The following is a 25,730-nucleotide window of genomic DNA, read 5'->3' on the forward strand; positions in this document are numbered from 1 at the left end:
AGGATTATTTCTTCATTAGTAGTGAAAAATAACATCATTATGCATAAAACCTCCTGGAAAGGAATGTTTGTTTCCTCATTTACCTAGAAAGGTCTTTTTAAACATCTATTTGGACTTCCTATTTGTAATAATAAGAGCTCCTCAATGAAAAACACATATACCTGCTACTTTTTGTTTCCTCTGTTCTAAAGATTGAGCGATTCAATGGTTTATTAATGGGCCCAGAATAGAAAACAACTCTCAGAATTCCCTCGAGTCCTCTGAAAATTCAAGCCATTAACATAGTTCTCTGCATCTCATACATGGAAAACCAATGACACAATCCTAACATGCACACGGTGCTAAACTTTTCTTTCTTTTTGCAAGCCTTATAAATACTGAACCTTGAACCTAGAAAATTATATTGTCAAGATACTTATTTAAGAGCTTAGGAACCCATAATAAGTATAAAAATTCATAGAAATAAATGAAATTAGGATTGTCAATATATCCAGCTAGTAACTGAGGGGAAGAAAGGAGAAAGTAGGTTCAAAAACAGACCGGTGAGTTTCTCTATTGCTAAATACTCCTTGAGCACCTTTAAGGTACTCATTTTCTGCACAGCTTACAATTGCAATTAGCATGGAGCTAGTGAAAACTTAAAGTTCTCATTAGGTGTCACTCACAAAATTTTCCCTAAATTTAAATATTTTTATCTCTATATATAAACCTATAAAATTATAAATTTAAATAAAATATACATAGCTACATAGCTAAACATAGGTAAATAAAACATACATAGCCTCAGTCATTAGCATCTCTGATTGGCTGAAGTCAGGAGGCTTGGCTCTGCATGCCTACGTTAGGAAAGCTCACAGTGGCATTAAGTAATGATTTGCTATCACAGGAAATTCAGGACTGTATTCAAATTGTTTACACTTCAGTGAAAGAAATGCCTGCTTTTACTGAGTTTCCTTTGAAATGTTTCTTAACAGAAAAATGGGAATTCTGAGCATTGTTTTCAGTCTATTATGATATTTCAAGATTTCATTTATTTCTAATCTGATTATTAATGAAAGTAAAAGGAAATCAGCATCTTTTTTTAGGTTTTGGGTTTTTTGCCTAAACAATTTTGAATCTCTCTGGAAGAATCAATGAGCATCTAAGCTTCTCCCTTTTAGCTTCTCTTGGCTGTTTAAATATTAATAGATGAGAGACTGACCTTCAGTCCTGCTGCTGAATCATGGAAGCTGAAAAGTGGAATCAATACATCTTTGTGCGATTAACTGATCACAGATTGGAAAATTGTCAGCTCAATTTTCATATTGCCAAATGTTTGATTTAATTTTTTCTGTGTTAAAATCATTCCAGTTAGAACCTCAATATAGTAAGCAACTTTAAGCACTTTGAAATCAGTTCTAGGACTTAGTTAAAAATGTTGTTGAACTGGGAGCTAAAAGGTCAGATCTACAAACACCATTAGTCCAGTCCAGTTAAACTTCAGCACTTCTGCTGATGCCAATGGGGCTACTCATAAGCTGAAAGCTGAGCATATGCGTAAGTGTTTCTCCTGAATGAGGTACTGCTGGATAGTAAGAACTGAGATTTTTATTATTATTATTGTGGAGTGCTAACTAGCACTGGCTTTTTCTTCTTTCTTTCACAGAGATACGGATATGGTGGATGGGTACAGCTGGATCATCACTGCAAGGTTTGGGCTGTTTGGTGCTCTAAGCTGATCTTGTGTTGTCATCAGGAATACAAACTCATAGTAAATCTATTAAAAAGCAAAGTGGCAATAAAATTGGCTGTGTCTTTGACACAGATTTATCTAGAGGTCTGTCTCCTATGAAGTAATATCAGTCCAAGTCCTAATATACCTCAGTAGAATTTTTTGCTTGAGAGATGAAACTCACATTCTCTTGTACGAACCAGTATCGATTTTTCATCATCATCTCATTTTAACACTTGGAATGGATAGCTCTAAGGAATTCTTTTCAATAAGACCGGTCAATCTAAAGCAGATTACATGTAGATTTTTTTTTTGCTTAAATGCATTCTTCTGTATGAGAAGCAAAACCAAAAGGAACTGGTATTTTAATAAAAGTTAAAAGAACTCAGAGGTGAAAATATCTTTGCATCTGAGTGAAAGGGAAAGTAATTTCTGAAATTTCATGACAAGGAGAACAAGTAGCAGAACAATACAGACAATCCATAGATTTGGGGACCATCATGTAGAAAAGTAGGAATGTGAGGTTCATTGGCAAGTAAAAAGCAGGCTGTGTCTGATTTTACTTCACCTTTTTATCACCGCCCACTCTATTAACTTTGCAAAGGCACTTCTGAACTACCTTAGTACAACTGGAACAACACGTCTCCAGGTGCCGTGAGTCTATGCTAACATTCAGAATCCATCTTGATGGTACTGACATTAGCAGAATACATGTATTTACTCTGATGGGGACAGAACTGGTTTCTTAAAGGCTTGATTCTGGTCTCACTCAGAGTAGAGCAAATCAGCAGTAATTTCAGTGACATTCACAGTGACACAACAATGTAAAACTTCTGCAAGCAAGATCAAAATGTTGCAGTTCATCTTTTGATAAGAGCATTAAAAAATTGCCAGTATAAGTGCTTTTTTTACAGGAGGGCGCAAGGACCTAAGAGAGGTAAGGCTGATATGGCAAAATAATTCTCTTTGTACATTACTATGTACGTTAACTGTACCAGCTAGTTTTAAAGATGTTACCTCTGTTACCATATAATAACTTTGGCAGTCAGATATCCCTGTCTATCTCAAACACTGTCACAGGAAGCCAGCTTCCTCCTGTGACCTGTCAGCTCCCCACATCTAGGAATCTTTTGGAGAGCCTGTCACTGCAAATGGCATTGGCCTCTGGAAAGAGGGAGATTAGAAAGATGGCATTAAAAAGAGGTCTCAGGAGACCTCAGTTCACTTTCCACCTCACTTCGTGTGTACCTGTCCTAACTTGAAAAACTTCATCTGTACTTGCCTGCCACAGGAGTGTTGAGAGTTGAACAGGTATGGAAGGGATAAAAGCAGTGCAAGGTATTAGCCAGATAATTAAGGAAAAAATACAAAGACAATAGAGGTTGTGTGGTTAAGAGCAGAAAGAACAATGTGGATATAGTAAGCTGCAAGGCAAAAGATGCAAAGTGAAGAGCGTGAATAGCTCAACAGAGTGTCAGCACATAACCCACCTAAAGCATGTGAAGCGTGCAAATAACTGGCTAAAGCCAGCTATGTTATATAATGGCAGGCTGTATGCATAGTGTTTTAAAAGGGTTAATCTGTCTCCGTCTTCTGAAATTCAAACATGATCTCAATATAGGAATTCTATGCTGAAAACTAGAGGGATAAGTGATAGAAAGATTTAGTACTTAGCATTTTCAGGATGATAGTGCCTCTCTCTATTTGGGTGACCCTATAAAGAAATGCAATCTTCTTCATTGTTTCTTTTTGTGACTTGGCTAATTCATTCATTCTTTGTAGAGATTCAACTTTTATTGTCTTTAGAGAAGCAAGACTTGCATCTTCCAGGTAACCAAAGTATTTAAGTATATAATGCCTGTTAATTTCAGTGAAACTAGACATTCCCTCCTCCCCTCATCACTTTGCAAAATCATACTTCTTTGTGATTGTACATATGCTTATATTAACTGAAAAAAGCTGATAAAATGGATACAACACTGTGTCTATTTATTGCAATCTAATGACATATACACACTGTTGTCATTCTATAACATGCAAGGCTATGCTGTCAAATGGCTAACAGTCATTTAGGAAAAAGGACCACAGAATATGAAGGTTGGGACCGAGAATGAGGAGCAAACAAACGTTATGCTGAAATTTCAGATCTGAGTCTAAGCAGGCATAGGGGAGAACAAGCCACCTGCTGAACCAAAGTGCGGATGGCATAGCTTCTGGGCTACATGGTAGGTGCAGGAAGGAGAGAATTGTTGGAGACATTTTCAGCATCTTAGCTGTTTGTTACAGGTCTGATGCTAAAATTTCTTGCTAAAAATAGTTTGCAAAGGAACTTTGTGGCAAGTCAATAATAGCCTTATACACTCTGCAGAGAATTCTGTCTACCCTACTTCTGTCTGAAAATGTTGCATGAAAAAAGTGCATGACAAAATAAAATCCTGTTCGGGTGTGTGGAGCTGAGGAAGTTGACTCTTAAGATTAAAAAAAAGCAAAAGCTTCTCATATCATTCTGTGAAGAAGCATCAGGGTCAAACTGGAAGAAAATAATTACATGCATTTTTAAAGAAGTGCAATTTGGGATGTGACTAAGTAGTTTAGTGATGGGATAATTTTAAATGTAGCTTGCTGAACCAAACCACCCTGCTGGACTTAAATCTCTCTCTCTTAATTTCTACATAAATTAATTAGCCTTAAATATCAGATGATGTTTAGAATAGAGTGGAGTAGGAAAGGAAAGAAAAGAAAAGGAAAGGAAAGGAAAGAAAAGAAAAAAAGAAAAGAAAAAAGAAAAGAAAAACAATGATAGAATTCTTTGGCTGTGCCCTTAGAAAATTGTGTTAACCTTGCAAATAAAAATCTCAGGTCTTTTGTGATATTTTCAGCACTGCATCCGTTGCTTTGGAACCTGAAAATTTTTTCCTGATCCATGTTTCATACTTACTACTGCAAAAAACTCTGAGAATTTTTTTCCCAGTTGAGGTGTCTGAGTAAATACTCATTTTAAAAATACAAGGTGCAGATTAGTGGCAGTGTCTAGAGACTATAGCAATTATGACTCATTTTCCAGTCACAGTGTTGGTGGACCAGATCTTTCTATCATTACATATACAAGCATGAATCTATTCAGATGATCATGTTTTGCTTTCCTGCATAATCGAGTTTATTGTTGCCAACATACAATGCTGTGAGCTCAGCCTTGACCTGTAGCGTGTTCACAAAGAATCAGTTAATGCAAATTAAAATAGCAAACTGTTCAAATAATTCTTCAATGAGAACATCACGTGGCTTATTAGAAACCTTTCCTATATTGCAAACCCTGCTGCAAATTTATCTCAGCATTTAAGTATGAGCACTGTGAAAGTTGCTACTAAAATTACTATCCATCTAATATGGTTTTCAGTAGTAGCAGAAGAAAATATACATGAGCAGGTGAGCTGCTATGCCTTAGCTATGTCTGAGGAAAGAATTAAGTCACCTGTGTTCACAGAAATACTCCCAGTGGTAATCCAGTAAAGTCCACACAATCTAGTCGTATGTGATGCAATGCTCAGTTCTACTCTGTCTTTTTCTCTACTCACACCCCAAATATTTTTCTGTTTATTAGGCAATCTGCAGCACTGCACTGATCTTTTTTTAATGTATTTGAGTGTATGGCTAGAGTAAACATTTCTGTCAGGTTGCAAAATCAATTTTACAAGAACCTGAAGTATTTTACCAGAGGATCAAGACTATATAGTTGTTGTTACTGACTGTAATATTTCAAGTAATTTTCACAACCTGTGATACAGCTAACAAGTAACTTGACAGTTTGCCAAGGCAGCACAGTTAGATTTGTTGAAGGGAGCTTTAAAATATTCATTAGGGCGGTATATTTGGGAATGTATGAAGTTAATAACAAATTCAAGGTTACTAACAGTCTAACTTCTCAGAAGGAGGGGACAGAAACCAGCTCTATGAGAAGTAGTAAATTTTATTAGTTATTTCTGTTTTAGCATACTAGTAGCGATTTAACAGGTTTTTTATTTGGAAATATAGACAGGATCCTAAATAAATGAATTTTATGAGGAAAAATAAAGTGGCCTTTGGAGAGAGAGAATTCCCTTTCCAGAAGAGTCAGAAGACTGCCCTGTGCTTAGCTTCTGTTTACTGTGAAGGTGAAGGAATAGCTGCTGTGTTTTCTGATCTTCAATTTTCAACTGCAGATTCAGTGTGTTCTCTGTCCAATACATCTGCTGCATGACCGAGCTTACCCATCCCAAATACACAGGGTCATGTGGATCTTCTGACTTTCCTCCATGCCATTTATCTCTATAGGAGCTTCAAGCAACCAAGAAATACTCAGGCCTTGCAAGTATTGGTGAATTGTATCTCATCAATTTGTGCAAGTGTAAGCCAACAGAAGGACTGTTTTGTCTGTCTTTACAAGTCCATAGAAGCATGTAGATACCTACAACTGTAACAGACAATTTACTTTGCTAAATGTGATGACACTGTGCATACTCAACCTCTTTGGACAATTGACAAATCAACCAAAAATTAAGTTTAAAAAGGAACTTTCCATGTTCATAGTTAAAGGAACAGTATTCAATTTCATGACCTTGATAATATTTTGAACTTTGTAAGTTTGGGAATTGATGGCATATGGGGAAGGTATTACACTAATTCAGGTAATGGTTTTATACTGCAGTTAGGGTCTGTTTGGGGTTTTTTTCCCCAAATACAAATTCTTTAATAATTCTTTTCTTCCCAAGGAGAAAATGTAATCTGAAGACAACATAATAGGTCTCCTTTTGTCTCAGTATCACTGGTGATACAAAACAACTGGACTGAAATTAACAGAGTTGCACAATTATTTCTGTAGTTACTGGGATCATCATGATGCTATTGACTTTAAAAGAACACATGCATACCCAAGGGGAAAATTTAGCACAGATTTAATTAGAGCATTGTTTTGAGGTCAAAATTTGGTTTGAGGATAAACTTGGATTAATGTACCTGATCTCTTTTCCAAACAAACAGAGTGTGATATACATTGCAAAAGAAAAGGGATATTTTTTTTATGAAGAATTAAATCTGAATTATAAATGACTGTTTTATTAATGACTTTTTAAATAGTCTTTGATTAAAAATACCTACTGAATAAAAATAAAAGAACAAAATTCTGTCACTGAATTTCTGCAGGGAGCACAATATACTCAAGCGACTATAAATTAGCATGCACTACTTTGTCACATTTATAATAGATGAAAAATGTCATTTCACAGGGACAGGCAAAGATGATGAAGGATGGAAAGGTTTTTAGAGTTATTCAAGAGAACTGCTGGGATCCAGAAGTACGGATTAAAGAGATGGACCTATCAGGTATCTCCATAAATGAATTAAAATCATTGTGTCTCATTTAGAATAACAGCAACTTCTCTGTTAATGCATCTGAAAGTGCTCAATAACAGTATCAAAATTGAAAGGTTTAGCATACTGATTCATTAGTTTAAATCTGTTGAAAGTCAGTGAAAACTGGTATGCTTTATACTCAGACTCAAATAGGACATGTTCCCATAACTTTCCTCATTTTCAGTAGCAATTTATTCCCCACATGGGCTCATTAATTTTGGTGGGATTTTTAAGGCAGTAAGGAACTAGTTGACATAAGTAAGGATGACTGACTCTAGACTTGAAAAGGCAACATGAATTCCAGGTAGAGAAGTGATTTACGTAAAAGAGGAAGCCCTTTCATTTTTGTTCCGAATGTTAAAAAGATTCTCTTTACTCATAGGATTTTTTGTATGTTTGTTTCCTTTTCTAATATTTTTTTCAGCTTAGGCGTTGCAACTTCATTCTGTATTTTAGCTAGAGGACTCTGAGCCTAGAGAACTGATACAATTACTTTCTCAGAAAAGAGAGTTTTCCTGATTTAGAAAGAAACTTAACCAGATGCCAAATTTCCAGATTTATTTTCCATCAAGTTACTTACATGCCACTAAATAAGGTTTGTAAGATGGGAGACTGAGGGTGAGAGAAGGAACTTCTAGTCTGATCAATTATTTTTGTTAGTTTTTAGTGACACTGTAATTCCAAATTACTTTTGTGAGAGAAATACTATGTTACTAAAGATTATTTTTTCTTAGATTGAGGCTTGAATAATTCCCTACATCAGTTTCTCAGTAGACTAAACTTGAATATCTTCTCCAACTTTTCGTAAGGAATAAACTTCTGAATTACTTCAAAGAACAGATATTTTATAAGTAGCATCTTTATGATTATTCATGGGATAGCATGTTAGGAGATACTTTGGGTCATTCTCCTTATGGAGGTTTACTGCAACACCTAACATAGGCCAATTTGGTAGCTCAAGGGCTGGCAGGCAATTTATGTAAACACAATTTAGATAATTTTCAACTACCTCATTTTGACCCTGGAGAAGCAGTATTTCAAACTCCAACCATTAGATATTTAATGGGAATGCTAGAATGTCTTTGCAACCTTTCTGAAATATGCTGTCTTGACTAGACTGTAATCATTCCCTGAGTTAGCTCAGGGATTTGGGGGATTACCACGTCATTCAACCACAGCGTGGACCATAAATAGCATTTGGGCATCTTTCCCTTTCAGATATTTCCCTCAACACTAATGGCAAGTTTCTACAAAACAATTCTGCCCCATCTATTTGCTGTAGACAAAGGGAAAACACAGGAGCAATTTTTTTCAAATTTTTGCCACAACTTTCCAGAGAGAGGATGTATCATAAAGCCAACACCGCAGTATTTCTCCACAAACTAAACAATGCTCACTGGGTTAAAAAAAAATAAAAATCTAAAACTGTGTGTTACAGCACCATCTGGTGACTTGTGCCATAAAAATGTCTCCTTTTATTACCGCACTCCAGAGATACAGGCATCAGCCAATCAAGTGTAAAAAAAAGTTCTTAGTGTTTTTCATTCTTACTGTTCACCTAATGATAAAGACTATGGGCCACATTTACTCTTTTTTGGTTTACAAAGCTGTAGCTTTAGTTCAAAGACCATTTTCTGTAACACAGGCCGAGATAGATTATACCCAAAAATTTAACCTCCAAACATGGCATAATTTTGGAACAAAGATGCAAGGAGTATCCCAGCTGAGCAAAACTAGTATTGGTCACTGTAAGGCATTATTAACTCAGTGAGATGACTCACAGCTTGGTCGCTAAAGGCTTTGTTTGTGCAATGCCCAAGAAATCTTGCCAGTAATAAGAAATAGTAGCCAGTATACCAAAGAGACTAAATTAATTCTCATATGTCCTAGGTCTATTTGGTATATAAACCTGTGTCTTGATCCACTCAATAAAACAAGCTGTCAAGGTAACTCAATAAAACAAGCTGTAAAGGTAATTAACATCACAGTTCTATGATACAAATCATCACAATTTTGTTGGAGAAAATCCTTCAGTTAATCCTAACTGCCTTTTCTTATTATTTTCTCCTCTGTAAAACCCTCTGTAAAGAGGGTACGAAGTAGAGGTTTTTCTGTGCTGATTCTTCTTCTTCCTAAAGCTAGTGTCTAGGAAAGTTCAGCTTGGAAATCTACCTTTAAGGTTTATGTTAAATTTGCTCAGAAGTGTAAAAATGGATTGAAACCAGATACAATGCTTATTGTGGAAAATGTGGTGAATGTTCTCAAACATGCTAATCAAGTGTCTGATATTGATGGATAATACAACTTAGGCTGTACTTCAGTATATGTGTAATTTTGTAGACCAAATCCTTAACCCCACACCATTGCTGCTGTACATAATATGAATCAGATCTTGTAAGAGATCTCTTGTAAGAGAGATGCCTGAGTCAGCTTCCCCTCTTGTATCCTACTTAAAATACTGAGAAGGAGGATAAATAATTTTGTTAAACATTCAACTGCTTTGGCAAAGTCATTGTCTTAGAAGAAATTCTCCTAGGTTTTTTTCTGCCATCTTTTGCATTTCATTACTAATAACCAAGTTATTTTTTTTAAAACATGACAAAATATATGCATAAATATTACAATCAGAACGGAAATTAAAAAAAAATAGTTTTGCATGTAACTATTTAGTGAAGTCCTAATTGCTGTTTATTGTTTCTTCTGTTGTTAATCTGCTAGGTTTGTTGTGTTCCTTCCTGTAACCTGTCACACACAAAGTTATGGTATAGATTTGTGTTTGAACAGAAACCAAACAACATAGACTTAATGGACTTTATTGCTAACACCAAAGTTATTTCTAAAAACAGGCAGATTTTCTTACACTTACAACCTCAGTAGTCCAAACACAGGATGAATGAAACCTAACACAATATAGCTTTGGGGAACACCTAGGAAAACATTGTTTAACAACCATTGTTAACATAACATTGTTTATCTTTAAGCTGATTTACATATTTATTTATTAAATATATATGATAAAGGTGACCCCAAAGTAAACTTAAGATACTGTATTCTGTTGATTTAACAACACATTCATTTATGTGAGAGTAACATTAGATTGCTGTTTTAATTAATTGTACACATACGTACCAAGTAATTCTAAAATCAAAATACTTAGTTTCACAAATAATCTAGTATGAGTATGAAGTCTTATTATTCTTTCTACTTAGCAAAAATATTCCAATCCTAATAAACTGATACACTACAAGTTTTATTACCATAATCCTTAATTAGGAAAAAAAAAAGATTTTATCCATGTCACTTTTAAGTCATTTAAGTCATTCCTTACCATTAAAGCTTTTACCTTCTACCTTTCAAACAAAAGTGCTTTCTTATTTAACATTTTACCAAAAAAAAGGAAACATTAATAACAGCTTTTTCTTACTCAGGAGTCACAGTCCAAGTCCTTTCTACAGTCCCTGTAATGTTCAGCTACTGGGTATGTTCCTACTAGCATGTTTTGTAATTCATATGTTAGGAAATTTTTTAAAAATAAATGCATCCTCCTATAAATTAGGTGATTGAAGTAGTCACTAGAGCACTGAAGTAAATGGGGAATTGTTCTGCTGTGAAAAACAAAAGACAAAAAAATAGTCCAGAAGAGCCAGCAGGGTGTCCTGGCAAAGCTCCACTCTGGAGTACACTCAGTAACAAAGAATAAGATAACAACAGAATTTCTTCTGGGAACCTTAGGGGGGTAGCTGGAAACAGGGAGAGAGAATTTACACAGCATGCATTCATGGTTAGCAGGTAGCCATACATGTACAGATTCCATGAAAGCTAGACATTAATCAGCATTTTCTCATGAAAAAAGAAGTAAAAGATATATTTGTGATCTTATCCCACTTTCTTTTAAATGTGGTGTGGGACTCATTGACTTAGAATGCTTCGAATCTTAAAATTCAGTAGCAAATTTAAATTAATCTGTTCCCTGCATAGTGATCCTGAATGCATCAAAGAAATAAAAACAGCCTGAGAAGATAAATCATAGCAAAATGCTGTTCTAAATACATTCTCAATTTGACTATTTAGCTATGTGTAATAAGTCAAATTGTTACAAGTAAACAGATATGCTACATTAAAAATCATTGTGTTAAGCCCACATATAAGTAGTACCACTGATCTTCAGAATTTATGGGAATATTTTCCATGTATTAGGGGGGAAAACGGGAAACTGATTGTGTGGATATTGCAGTTCCCTTATTAAAATTATGACTGTTATCTCCTTCTAAATGTTAGAGAGGTTTGCTCAAGTTTTCTCAGTAGAATTCTCATGCTCCAGCATCTCACATTTCTTATTTTTACCTCTTCAGCTCCAATAATAGGAGAGTAAATATTCATTGCTGTGTTTAAAAAGTATATGCTGAGGCTTTTGCATTGGGATAAACAAAAACAGAGGACTGGTTTACACAAAAGACCAGACACTTAAGTGCATCAGCAGCCTGGGATTTATTACACTCATCCTGAGCAGTAAAGGCAACAGCAGTTGATAAAATATTCAAGATAAGAAGCAGAACTGCACCCAGAGGTTTTAAAGCGAGGCAGAATTTAGCTCTACTGGCTTCCAGCTATTCAGAACTGTAAAGTAAATTTTAGTTCAAAACCTGTCTCTGAATTGTTTGCAGTGACATTTATCCAATATCTTCCAAAGGTGATAACATTTGAGAACTATATTTTAATGTACGATTCTGCTTAATATCTTACCAGGCCAAACCTCAGGATACTTTAGATCTAGCCCAGATATTAAATAATGACTTAGCTGCTACAGTAAAAAAGTACCCCAAGAGGTTTATCGGCTTGGGTACGTTACCTTTGCAAGCTCCAGACCTGGCTGTGAAAGAAATGCATCGCTGCGTGAATGAACTTGGATTTCCTGGAGTACAAATAGGATCCCATGTCAATGAATGGGACCTGAATGCACCAGAACTGTACGATATTTATGCTGTGAGTAAATGTTTCTTTCCTTATTTTGGGGAATTCTGTGATATGAAATTCTGTCGACAAATATCTTGGGGCATACTCAGTCATCAACTAAATTTATAGATACATTAAAACAATTGAGCTTTCTAATCTGCTTAGTGATGAGAGAGATTCAGCTTTAATTATATATGATAATTCATTATAGGATATAATGACAATAATACAATGTAAAACATTCTGAAACATACTTTATAATAATGAATAACAAAATCTTTTTATGATATGAGTTCTCACTGTAGAGTTGCCTTCTTGGTTTGTGAGGATAAGTGCAGTATCAAATAAAGCATTTCTGCACTGTTTGCTTTTAGGTTCAAGTTACTGTATCCAATCCTATTGAGATAATTGATAAAACTCCCTTAGATTTTCAGAGATCCCCATAGAGGCAAAATACCATACAGAATTACGCAAATTGGACCAAAAGTTCCAAACTGAATGTATTGATTATAAAATTAATTTATAGATTGCATTTCTTAAATAGCCTTAGGTCCAGATGAGGATGGTCATTTGTCTAAATTGTGGGGTTTAATCAATGTACATTCTGTATCTGTTTCACAGGTTATTATAGCTGTCAGCTTGAAATTGATCCATAGAGGTTATTTTTCAGAATGCTCAGTTTCTTCAAGAATTCTGTTAGCGCAGCATCTGGAGTATTTGTTTTTATGGTCATATACAGTCAGTTATCAGCTTCCACTCTTGGAGATGCAGGTATTCACAGAATCACAGCATGGCTGAGGTTGGAAGGGACCTCTGGAGGTCATCTGGTCCAATGCCCTACTCTTAGAGCCAGATGCCCAGGACCATGCCCAGATGGCTTTTGAATATCTCCAAGGATGGAAACTCCACAAACTCTCTGGGCAACCTGTGCCAGGGCTCCGTCACCCTCACAGTAAACAAGTGTTTCCTGATGTTCAGAGGGAACTTGCTGTGTTTCAGTTTGTACCCATTGCCTGTGGTCCTGTCAAAGGGCACCACAGAAGGGTGCCTGGCTCCACCTTCTTTACACCCTCCCTTCAGGTATTTATATACATTGGTGAGATCCACCGCTGAACCTTCTCTTCTTGGGGCTAAACAGCCCCAGCTCTCTCAGCGTTTCCTTATAGGAGAGATGCTCCAGTCCCTTCATCATCTTTGGACTCTCTCCAGTAGCTCCATGTACTGAGATCCCTCTCTTGTACTGGGATCTCTCTTATACTGTACATTCTTCAGCTTCTGTTTAGCACATGTAGGAAGTTACCTCCATCACTTCTAGAAGCATCCCTGGATAGTAAAGATTGTGAAATTAAGCCATATTTGATAATGAATTTTATCAATCTACCAAGCCAGTTATTGAATTGCTATTTTTAGTTTACAAATGTAGATGGCAATTACTCCCTAAAATCCAAAAGTTGCAGCTTTATTTATGCATGTATGGGTAAATAAACGCAAATTTTTCAAATGTGTGATAATCTCCTTAGCAACAAGAGGAGGTCCAGAAATACATCTGACAAAACGAAGCTGTTAAATCCTGGTTAAGCGTATAAATGACTCTGATAACTGTATATTTGAATTTAAGCACATAGTTAAATTACTCAGTCAGAATCAGCTTCCTATATTGTTCCTCTGTTTTCCTTTCCAAAGATGTCAGTAGTTTTGGAGAAACTGGTATACTTGAGTGGAGATGGATTATTGATCAGAATACAGCTCGATTTTGAACTCTTAGGGTAGATTAGGAATAGTTTTAACTTTTTTTTTTTTTTAAGCCAGGCAGAGGGCCAAAGGGGACAAATGTAGTGCAACAGCAATGAAAATTCCTGAATGCAGCTGGAACAATTCTGTAAAACCATCCTAAAATGGTTCTATAAAATAGTATGAGAGTTCATCCTCGTATGTGTAATGAAACCAAAACAATGCTAGTTTGAACTGAGTTTTTTACTGCCGGATGGATGAGAAACACAGCTGAAGCATTTTTGTACTGCATTAATCTGAGGAACACTTGGCTTATTAAAAAGATATTATCATCAGTGTTTCCAATCCTGTACGCTCAAAAACAACTTTGAAACTGAGTGAGGACTTCTGGATATGGCCCAGAGAAGTAAATATAACCAACTATTGCTTATAGTTCTTACTTCTGGGCTTATTCTCATTACTAGTACTAATGGTCAGTACAGTTTTGCAGGTAATCTTTAAAGTGTGGCTAAGAACTAAGATGCATTTTGGTATGATTACTTAAGGTATATATTTTTTCATTTTGCTGCAGGCTGCTGAACAATTAAATTGCTGTCTCTTTGTGCATCCCTGGGACATGCAGATAGATGGAAGGATGTCCAAATATTGGTTTCCATGGCTAATAGGTGAGTGTATATTTGCTTTGCTTAATTTACATTTATGAACTGTCACTGGATTATGCCCAGAAGATTGTTGCAAAGGTACTACATGAGTTTTCTATCAATCTTTTTTTTTTAATCAAGTACTATGATTAAATCTGTTGTGTAAATTCAGCAGACATTTGTTTTTAAGCTTGTATAGTTTGTCTAACTTTTAAATACCTAGTATTAAAATTATTCAGACTAGCAACAGAATCTGGTATTCTCTTTTGTCCTAAATACAAAGAGCAGATGACTAGGGAAAAGTGACTTGTCTCTGAAATCAGCTCCTCAGAAATAACCTGAGTAAATGAAAGAGTAGGCAAACCCAAACATTACTTCCTAGAATTTCTTGGATTATTTCCTATAAATAGTTTGATCAGAGAGGAAATAAATCTAAGTTCACATCAACTATAGCTGAAACAAGATCTACTTTGAAAGCTCCCCATAGATGTAAGGAATTATCTAGTTTCTGGTTTTTTCCCCATCTGCTAGGCAAATCAGAACAACATTGACTAACAGGAGAGGAGGTAGGTTATACTGCTACCTAGGAATGTTTAGACCTGATTCCACCCTCACTTATTCTGTTTTGCATTGTTTTTATTTGCATGGTTTTGCACTGCCTCCAATAGAGGTGTTCTGAAAAACATACACAACATACACTGGAAAATTTTAGTGTCCCAATCACCAGTGCATTATCTTAATATCAATTAGGCTTAATCAGAGCAGGCTCAACCACACAGATTTAAAAAGAGGCTAAAATTCCTGCATTTACTTAACAAAGTATAATTAAAAGATTTTCCTACTAAGCCTAATAAGGCTTTTCATCTGAGTGCGTGGTAAAACATTAATGCAACACAATCTTTTGAGCTGGATAGGTATTGTTTCCTCCATAGATACGGGGAACTCAATTCCTAATTTCAAGCTGGATGTCAGAAGTTAGGCGCCTAAATGGCATGATATTCTAAATATGTTAGGTGGGCTCAGAAACTGAGGCCTGATGTAGGAACCTAAATTGCTGTTATGTTCCTAACACTGGGCATCCAAGTTACCCAGTGGCAAAGAGAGATAGGTTATTTCTCAACTGTAGGAACTAGCACCATGTCATAACTAAACCCCAAATCTGTGTTGGAATATCCACCAATATATCTGCCCCACTTTCCACACAAAAGAAACAGAGAAGCACAGGTGAGAAGAGAACCTGGTGTATTCCAGACTTGTCTTTGAGCTAGGATAACTGAGGAATCAAGCTTGCAGTTCATACCCAACCTGCCTGTCAGCTGCCATAGTGGTGTAGGATAAAAACTGGGCTTAGAATTCAGAAGATCTTAGCTTCCAGTCCTGTGTCCTCATTTCAGTTAATTACTGTTCAGCTCCGTGTTCCTCTAATAGAAATAATGTGTAATGTTTGGCAGCTGCTCTGTAACTATTATTTTTTCAGTAGGCTCAAGGCTAATTGAAGAAAATGAAGATAACATTTAAAACTCAAATAGGAAAATAAAAAATAAAACTCTCACACAATAAAGCTTTTTTTGTTCTTAGGCATGCCAGCAGAAACAACCATAGCCATTTGCTCCATGATTATGGGAGGAATTTTTGAAAAATTTCCTAAGCTGAAAGTTTGCTTCGCACATGGAGGTAAGTAATATGCCATGTGAAACACCTGTTCGTTAGCTGAGCATGGTACAACTGTATTTTCTGGTATGCCAGCTAATAGGGTTACCACTTTAAGCCTGCCACCCGCTGAGTACTATTACCCCGAAGAAGATAGTCTGCCAGGTAGGCTGCTTGTATGAACACTCCTTAGCCTGTTTCAGCCAGTGTTTGAAAGGTTACAATAGCCTTTAAGGGAAACGAGGAGGAAGGGGAAACAGGAGATGGTTTGAGGAACGCAGCAGGAAGAATTTGGGCATCGCAATAGTGAAAAAGTGGGGAAAACAGAGAAAGAAGCTAATGAAGGGGAAGGAGTAAAAAATTGCTGGTGCAGAGCACTTTGTAAATAGCTGACAGTAAAACTTATGGATCTCTGTTGATAATGTGGCTTTTTTTCCTCCTGCATATTTTTAGCTTCTGTTACCAAAAATTTCTTCTTGCAGGTGGAGCTTTTCCGTACACAGTGGGGCGAATCTCCCATGGATTCAACATGCGCCCTGACTTGTGTGCGGTGGATAATAAGGTGGATCCAAGAAAATACCTTGGTTCATTTTACACAGACTCTCTTGTCCATGATCGTGGTGCACTAAGGCTGCTAACGAGTGTAATAGGAGAGGTGAGTTTTAATGCTTCCAGAAGCAGGTGAGTCATTCTTTATTTAGTTCTCTATGAAATAGGAAAAAGGAGAAGAAAGCAGGAAGAAGACAGCATATTCACCCAGTAAAATCAGAACCTGAGCTATTATAAACTGATGAGCTTCTGCCATGTTGGTAATGTTTTTACTATATGGAGTTACTGAAATAGTGGTTTTAATCCAGGAAATGATGCACTGTGAACCTTAGTTCAGTGAGGCTGGTTCCTTGTGTAAGGTTGTTCAGGATGAGACTGCAAGCAAAGACTGCTTCATTTGGAGCCTTGTTTTCAAATGGCTTAATTTTCAAATTCAAGTGTATACTTGAAGAAATCAAATTGTACTTGCACTTGGGAAGTTACAGGCAGAAAAAAAAGTCAAGAATAAAGAAAGTTTTTGTGAGGATCCTGGAGAGCACACTAAACATCATGGGTTTGCAAAAATATTTAAATTGTTAGCATAGAGAGTAAAGAAATCTTTGTAGTTTAGCAACCTGTTTAAATTGGGTACAGCATGAGACACAAAAATCCAAAAACATTCATATAATTCCTTCTCATTAGTAAATGCTCAGGAAGGGGCTGAAGATGGCATCACTCATGCCAGCTTCCAATGGATCACTACAAATCAACAAGTGACCTGTATTTGTGTCTTGATCTCTGGACCTCATGGAGTTTCTACAGCTAGCAGGGAGATGCCTACCAGATGTCAAAAACAGAAATGCAAGCTCTGACATTGACCTTCTTGTCTCAACAACTGTACTCCTGTTTCCTGTACATTAGTTTCTAGGCTCACATAGTACTTTCTCACATGTGGGGCTGTTGCTGTCATCGGGGCCTTTTGTATGACCAAAGTTCACAAAGACAGCTAAGCCGAATGTTTTCTTTCTCTCTCCAGAAAAGATACTATTGATGTCCCATTTTCACCTCTAACAGTCTGAACGTGTTACTGCAATAAATCTGTACTAATCATGATTAGTCTTTGCAACATGAAATTTAGTTGTTTGAGGAGGTTATGGACTGTAATTTGATAATCTAAGTCACTCAGCAGTAGCCTCTCTGGTGTCGTGTTTATTTTCTCAGCAGACTTCTGAAATTAAGTTTCTTAACACCATGAATTTGACCAGTGTACTGCATGGGATGTTGGTGACTTCTTTAATTCTCCTCTGAGTATTTTGAGCTCAAGCATTGTGACATCAGGTGGAACCCCAGTGCTGAAAAGTCATGAGTCAGATCCCAAAAACTTAAATGCTTTTAATACTCAGGAGAGCTGGGGGGGGAGTAGTACATTTTCTTTCTCTTTTTCATAGTCTAAGGCATCTTATCCTTGGAAAAAAACATTCACATCACATTTTCAGACTTTATAACCATGAAGATTAAAAATTTCCCTCTTTTTCCAATGAAAGTTGATATTCTCACGTAATACCATTCCATGAGTCAAATGCTTAAAAAAACCCACCAAATATCTCAGTGTTTTCAGTGCAGTCGTGTGTTGGCAGAATAACACATATAAGATGAATAAATGCTGGGCTAAAAACAATGCCATTGGGTCTTGAGGATGACACTGTAACTTTATAAGCTGAGGATTTGAAATAGGACAGCTCTCCAGAGTATAGCTAAGAGCTGTGCAGGAAGGGCATCAATGTGTGTAAAGATGTGCTTAGAAATGGCTTCAGGTCCTTAGGGAACAGCCATTACCTGGCATCAGAATGTAATGTGTTGGCTTTGAACTTATGAATATTAAAATCCAGTGACAGCTGGGATGAGTCATGTATATTTAACTTCATCCCTTCTTAGTTTTGGGTGCAGGTTAATTGGAGCCTATCCCAGTTAAAGGAAGCAGAAGTACACATTTCTGAGAAAGAATTTTCTAAGACTGCAAAATTGCTGCAGTCCTTCGCTCCCCCCATGATGAGGTAGCATGAAGTGAATATAAATAAGCACAAAATCCCTAATGACGCAAGCTATAAAAAGTGAAGAACAGGGTTGACAGGGGATTAAATGATTCAGTGTATCACTGCACAAACTTCCCCATGGTGATCCCTCAGGAGCCATCACCCAAAGGTAAAACCACTCTGGCCAGAGGTTGGAGCTGAACTGGCTATAGCAATCTGGCCTTTTTTTGAGATGTATCCTCATAGTAGGAAAGAAGGTGAGATTCAAGACAGATACAATTTTTGCTAACATTAGAGGACGAATTCATGCTTGATGCTCTTCGAGATTCATTTTAAGATTCAGGTCTCTATTACTGAAAACAAAAGTTCTGTTGAGGAGAAGGGTCCACTGAGGTTAATCATTAGCCATATGTACCTTTCTAAAAGGAGAGATGCACTAATTAAGGTATCAAACTATAAGCCCTCTACGGAAAACTGACTTTGTTGATATACTTTGGAATAATATAATAATACATCTATTATGCTAGGAGTATTATTTATCTGCAGAGACTTCTCTGAGCCCGGTTGCTAAGGGCAGGTATTGCAATTCCCATTTTATAGATGGGTACAAAACTGAAGCTCAGAGAGTAAAAATGAATAGCGTAATATCACTAGTAGCAGAGCAATAATGCTGCTTCTAAATTTTTCTTATTAATTTACAGCTCTTAATTTTATTGCTAATGAATAGATCACGATTAGCTGTGAAACACTTTAAGTTCGAGGAAAAGAAAAATATAATTGAAATAATATATATATATTATTCCAATGAGGGCGTGGAATTTCCTTCTGGTTTGGTGTATAGGAGATGTAAACGAGAATGTACAAACCTTCCTGGCTTACTTAACCTTGACTAATAAACAGCTGAGCAAATACTGGGTTTCCTTCTCCTTTAGTTAGAAATCTATTTTCTCATATAAAGCTAGTATGTTTATTGAGAAGGGGGGAAGGGGGGCGGTATATGGCATACATTTGTTTTTCATATTTGAAGAAAGTATCTTGGTATCAGATTAATTATTATAAATAATGTATTTAGCTGCTTAGAAGTACACACATCCAAATGTATTTTGTTTAATCTACACTCAGAACTTGATTTAGTAGACAGCAGGGTATAAATTCTCCTATTCTAATCTTATGGCAAGACTTCTTTAATAAATTGTAACACAACAATACAGGACAGAACAATAGAATATCTTCTGTTTGGATTCTGTGCAAGGTTTTGTATAGGTTCTTTCAGAGACTCTCGGGTGACATCTACTGGAGGTAAAAAAATAAAAATAAAGCATTTGACAAATAAGAAAAACACATCATTTCATAAAATAACTGAATTATGTTTTCTTCATCCTATTTCAGTATTGGTAACTGAGTTCAAATATTATAACAAGTGCCCCAAATTCACGGGCTTGACTTCAAATTCATGAGACATTTAAAAACATATATTTTTAATGAAAACTGTGGTTTTCAAATATTCATGTCTCCAGGAGAGGAAGCTTAAAGGAAAACAGACTTTTGATAAAATCAAGAGAGTTGGCAGTATGCACTCTCCAAGGCAGATAAAATGGGGAAATATCATTCCAGTGTGAAAATGAACCTAACAAAGTGGACCTATTGAGGATCTGCCTATTTCTTTTCATGTCTGGTAACAGGAATGATGCATACAGATTTTTATTGAATTTTCTTTTCACTGACTTGCTTTCAGAAACAAATCATATCATGTCACTCATTCTCAGATACATGTTTCAAATGTACAGCTAATATCCAATCCCAGTTAAAGACAATGACATTTTAAAAAAATTATAGACTTGCAAAAATATATGAAATTTTGTAAATGAGATTTTGTTTTTGTTATCTGAAGCTGAATACTAGTTAAATTAAATTAAAGAAAATACTTTTTTAAAAATTAAATGTTTGTAGTAATTCTACATGGTACCATGCTTTAAGTATTATCACATTGCAATTATTACAGCTTTTAAAGTGTCACACAAAAGATAATATTGATTGCTTTGTATTTTTTATTACACATTCTTCTCACACATATATAATTTCAAGTTTTTGTGTGTCTCTGTGAGTGTATGTAGTCAAGAATTTCAAATTCAAGAATCCAAATCCAAGCATCTTTTCTGAGTTTGGTGGACAACTTCCTGAAATTCTTAAAGAAATGTGTTGAAAACTCTCATACTCTTTTTGGACAGCACACAACACTGCAGAGCATGCAAAGAACATGAAGAAGAACCAAAAGTCAAGAAACTAAAGGAAGAATTATGTGTACCCTTTATTGCCCACTTAATTATGGCAACACTTAACCAAGATTAATCATTGCATTTTAGGCAAATTACTTGCAGAAGCAGTACAAGTAGTGTAGGGGAACAATAGCTGCCTTTTTGTTACATTTCAAACCAGCACCACAGTACAGAAAATCAATCTGAGTAGGAAATTACCATTTGTGTTGTATTCACCTGAGCACTATACACTCATCCCCATGGGCCTGGGATTTGCATTTTGAACTTTCTGCATATCAGAATAAAAATACACCAAACACAAAACCAATAAATAACCTGTACTTTTTTCAAACTTAAATTCGCCCAATAAACTCGAGTCATTGTTTTCAAGTTTGGTTTTTTTCCTAATGAAAGTTGGAACCCAAAGATTATCTTCGTATTCACTTTTGTAATTAATCAGTCCAATATATACATATAATTTCCTGTGGTTTATTTTAAATTCCAGAAAGCACATGCAGCTATATTGTTTAATGTTACTACAAAATGTACAACATGCTTTTTACTACCAGGACAAAGTTATTTTGGGGACAGATTACCCTTTTCCACTTGGGGAACTGGAACCTGGAAAATTGATTGATTCAATGGAAGATTTTGACAGTAAACTGAAGGTATGATCTTTATATTGGGGGGGTAGGGGGGGGGCGGTGTCCCTCCTTCTTAAGCCTCCCGTTTTAGACCAGAGATAAAACACTGAAAAATCAGTGTAGTACACCGATTTCTGTAGACTGGAAGAGGCCCTTTAGTCTCTTTGTAGTGGTTCATTTTAAAGCACAAGTAAAAGCATTTGAGTAAAATACGAGTTAAGCACACGCAAACATATATATGTGTTTTGTTTTTACAGGATAAACTCAAGGCTGGAAATGCTCTGGAATTTTTGGGTCTTAGCAGAAAACAATTTGAATAATTATGAAGATATTAAAGAGACCAAACTTCAGAAATAACGCTGAATCCTTAGGGATACTTCTATTTGCATGTGTAATTATGAAGATGAAAAATAAATTTGACAAGTATATTACAGTCTACTGTTATTTCCAAAACAAAAGCAAGAGTACTGGAAATTAGTATGCACAGGTATTTCTGTCCATTTGAGGATTTAGGTTGTCTTTAAAGAATTCTGAAATCCCTGCTTTCCTAAAAAAGGAAAGATTTCATCTTTTGCATTTGTAATAAGAATCTCTGAATGATAATCAAAGTAATTTTATTAGGACTTGATTCCCAGGAAGAAAGAACTGAGAAGATTGTGACTTTTATCCATTACATTTCAGTCTTTGTTATGCCCAGTATACAGAATTTAAAAGAATCTTAAAACAGAATTTCAACAGAATTTTGTTGATGCCCAATAAAAGGCAACATTTGCCTTTATCCACTGACTGAAATTGCAGCATACCACACTTCAGGTCAGCACTGCAAGGATATGCACTGACGCTCTGCAAATGTTGTGATAGGATGAAAAAGGTCTATGTGGGGACTTGTACTTTTTAGCTGCCTCCTACACCACTGGCAATTTATTCATCAGAAACAATTTGAGCAATATGGTTGTAGGTGCAGAAATAATGTATTTGTGTGGGTATTACTTTGTGCATCAGTGTCACTGTCAAAATAAATACTAGTGTTTAGCAACACTGTGGTTTAACGTTCTATTTCTTGAAAAAGCCTTCCTGAAAGTAAGGTTGGCTACTTAAATGTTGAAATGTTAATGCTCTATCTAGTTTGAGTCCTGGTACAGGAACGGAAAGATGGCTTACTTTATAGACTATCGATTGAAATGGGTTTTCATGATTATCCGGTGGGTGCATAGGCACCCTCCTCCTGAGAGGATTTTATATGAGTCAGAAAAATGCTGATGAGCACTTACAGTCTCCATTCTCATGGGATCGTTTGCTGGCTACGTGTTCTTCTGTTTAGTCTTAGAACACTCCAGGAAAAAAATAGTATTAGACAGAATTTGGTTTTGTAGCTGTGTCCGTAACTGTCCTTATGTCACAGGCTGAACCTGAAGGATGTTGAACATCAGCAGTTCCTGCTGATACCAGCCTCTGTTGGACTACAAAGAAGGCTTTGTCCTTCTTTACAGTGTCAAAAAAAACCCAAAAGAAAACAAAAAGTCATTTGTGCAGGTTAATTATATGTTTTCCTAGCTATTGTATTTGGATCTTTACTATATTGCTTCTCCAAATATATTCTGTAAAAGACTACTGGACATCAGAAGCTGAAGTAGACAGCAGCTCACAGGTTTAGGCCCTGGGAATATCAGGTTTTCACGTAAGAGGAAAAGAGGACCTAGATAAAATAGCTTTAACAATATTTATTGTCCTCAGGTTTGCAAGACTTCTGTTGACCTTTTCTATTTCAATACCTACATGCAAGCATTTAGCTACTTAAATGTACGAATTTTCAACCAGATTGTTTTAATTAAATTTCAAAGTAGAAGGCAACTTCATTCTCATATAATATTCTATTCTTTCAGCATATTTGATTTTCACAGATGTTTAAATGGATTTAAAAGGAAAATACATTGTGATTCCTCCAATACATTTTAATTGGATTAATCCTTCAATTTTTGTTATGAATGAAACCAGTTAAGTTAGTGAGAATGCAATGTTACATCTTTGAGGACCAAGGTCTGGAACATCTCCAATAGCAAGAACAGTATTTAATTGCCTTAACCTGTGACTGAATGGGTGATTGCAGCACTCTGCATGGCAATTAATTAATGTGCATACCCTGCATAAATCATATTCATTATGCACTGTCATTATTTAATGATATTCTACTTATTCTCGATGTGTTAAGAGTTTTAAGACAGGGATATATATAATCTTCCCTACATTTTCCTTTTCTTTCATTAACAAAGCTAATGTAAAATTCTAATCACAGTCAGATGAGAACATTCTTAATACTCTTCCACCAATTATTGAAGGAATGAAAAATGTACGTTGAACACCCAAACTCCATGAGTTGTACACAATGATTTAAACAATGAGGTAAAACATTGCACTTTAAGATTGTTAAAGGCACAAAAATATGAAGGCAAAGATCAGGTCCTAATTACAACAGAAGTCTTTGTAGTTAAATTTCCTCTGCACTTGCAAAAATCTTAAAGATGATTTACAATTGGGAAGATCAAGCAAGTAATTTATGTCTCTCCGTGCTGCCTTATACGTCTGTATATTTCATTAGTATTCTGTTGGTTACAGAATATACATATAGTTACAGAACTATAACTGCTTGTATAAAATTTGCACTGAAGTTGTAAAAGAACTAGTTGTAACGTAATTTTAAGTGAACAAAACCACTGTAGAGTGCTAGTGGCATATACTAAACATGTGAAGAACGCTTGGAGCTCTCATGTTGATCCATGATGATCAGAACTTTAAATAAAGACAAGTACCTTTTCGTACCCTTTGAACCCTGAATCCATAGTCTCAAGCTACTGCTGAAAATCAGTAACTGAATACGGAGTGCCCAGTGAGAACTAGCTGCACACTGCATTATAGCAGGTGTTAAAATAGATTTAAATGGAGTTGCTGAATAGACTGTGCTTGAGATGTAAGGAAATTTAGGAGGGCTATGCATTTTCCTGAAGGGAAGACAGAAGGCTGCATTTCCTTACCCCAAAGCAGTAAGAGACACAAGTTTGGATGTTTCATTCCAGCACTTTACTATGTAGGCACCTGGGAATGAGTTTGAGGCTTAATGATAGCCACGTAAGAGTCACTTTTGGTAGCATATTATTACTTAAGGGTGAAATAGGAACGGACAAAAAGTTTAGAAAGCAGTCTTAATTCTTAAAGGTAGCTGAAGTGTAACATGGGAGAGGTTCGGACAAGTTCCTGTTCGATACAATGTCAGCATACGCATCTTCTCCACCTACTGCAGAATAATTGACTTGCTGGAGCTATTAATCTGGAAGGACACAACGTATCGCTGGACAGCTTTAATTCTGCCTTTTTGGCATGGAATTCCTGAGAAATACTACCTGTCAAAGTTAGTTATTGCTTATATAGGTGTGATTATCATATACACCATACACTTGAGATGCAGGAATCACTGTGCGATTCCTAAGTGTTCCTGCCACTAAAGAGCGGAACGCCTTGCCTAGATGTTTGCAACTAACAGTACCAGGAAGAAAATTACAGGCATAGCATGCCTTTCACAATCCTGACATTTTTCTTGCAGAATGAGTGACTTCAAATATATTAAAGACCTTTCCATCTTTCCTCCGGAGCCTCCATTCCCAGTTCTTTACTCTTTCCAACACAACAATCAATTAGCATTTCCACACATTTTAGCCCTTAAAACAGATGTTCTTTTATTCTGGTGCTCCCATTCAACTTATTTCAAATCTGCAAGAATGAGAAAGGCAGCCGAGTGCGGGAGGACCGTGCCTTCTGGGTAGCACATGGCACATCGGTGACGTGAGGCCCCCTCACAGCTAAGCTCCGCAGGCCTGGCTCTAGCTTGTCATCCCAACTCGGTTGCTATCCCCTACACATAATACTTAAGGCTCACTCTTTTGGGAGTAGAGCTTAAATCTTCACTGAAAGCCTGAGAGTTAACGGATGTCACGCAACCAGCAGCATTCAAGCTAGGAGGTTAAGACGCTCTCAGTTTTAAGGAGGAAGGGGGTGCTAAATCCTAAGAACCATTGGCCAGTTTCAGAACTAGATCATGCATCATAGCCTGCATCTTCAGGAGGGGTAACTCTTTTCTCTGTCAAAGCTCCTTAAGTTAAAGTTATCCTTTCCCACCCCAGCTGCATACTCCCATCTGCATGCAG

At 36.2% G+C, this 25,730-nt stretch overlaps 1 protein-coding gene across 7 annotated transcripts in view; it reads left to right on the plus strand.

The window, feature by feature from the left end:
- Nucleotides 1–22,570, plus strand: part of ACMSD (aminocarboxymuconate semialdehyde decarboxylase) — a 47,718-nt gene extending 25,148 nt beyond the window's left edge. For 3 of the 7 annotated variants that reach the window (XM_030016616.2, XM_030016615.2, XM_030016614.2), the window contains 9 exons: nt 1,646–1,690; nt 6,973–7,069; nt 10,528–10,577; nt 11,846–12,082; nt 14,355–14,448; nt 16,003–16,098; nt 16,557–16,729; nt 21,460–21,558; nt 21,792–22,570. In XM_030016616.2, the coding sequence (XP_029872476.1) occupies nt 1,646–1,690; nt 6,973–7,069; nt 10,528–10,577; nt 11,846–12,082; nt 14,355–14,448; nt 16,003–16,098; nt 16,557–16,729; nt 21,460–21,558; nt 21,792–21,854 (954 nt within the window). In that variant the 3' untranslated portion in view covers nt 21,855–22,570. Of the gene's footprint in view, nt 1–1,479; nt 1,537–1,645; nt 1,691–3,493; nt 3,542–6,022; nt 6,096–6,972; nt 7,070–10,527; nt 10,578–11,845; nt 12,083–14,354; nt 14,449–16,002; nt 16,099–16,556; nt 16,730–21,459; nt 21,559–21,791 lie in introns of those variants that run through there. The other 4 variants (XM_030016612.2, XM_030016613.2, XM_030016618.2 and 1 more) reach the window with 4 other exon arrangements.
- Nucleotides 22,571–25,730: the final 3,160 nt, after the last annotated feature.

Source organism: Aquila chrysaetos, chromosome 6 (assembly GCF_900496995.4).
Source record: "Aquila chrysaetos chrysaetos chromosome 6, bAquChr1.4, whole genome shotgun sequence".
NCBI classification, from domain to species: Eukaryota; Metazoa; Chordata; class Aves; order Accipitriformes; family Accipitridae; genus Aquila; species Aquila chrysaetos.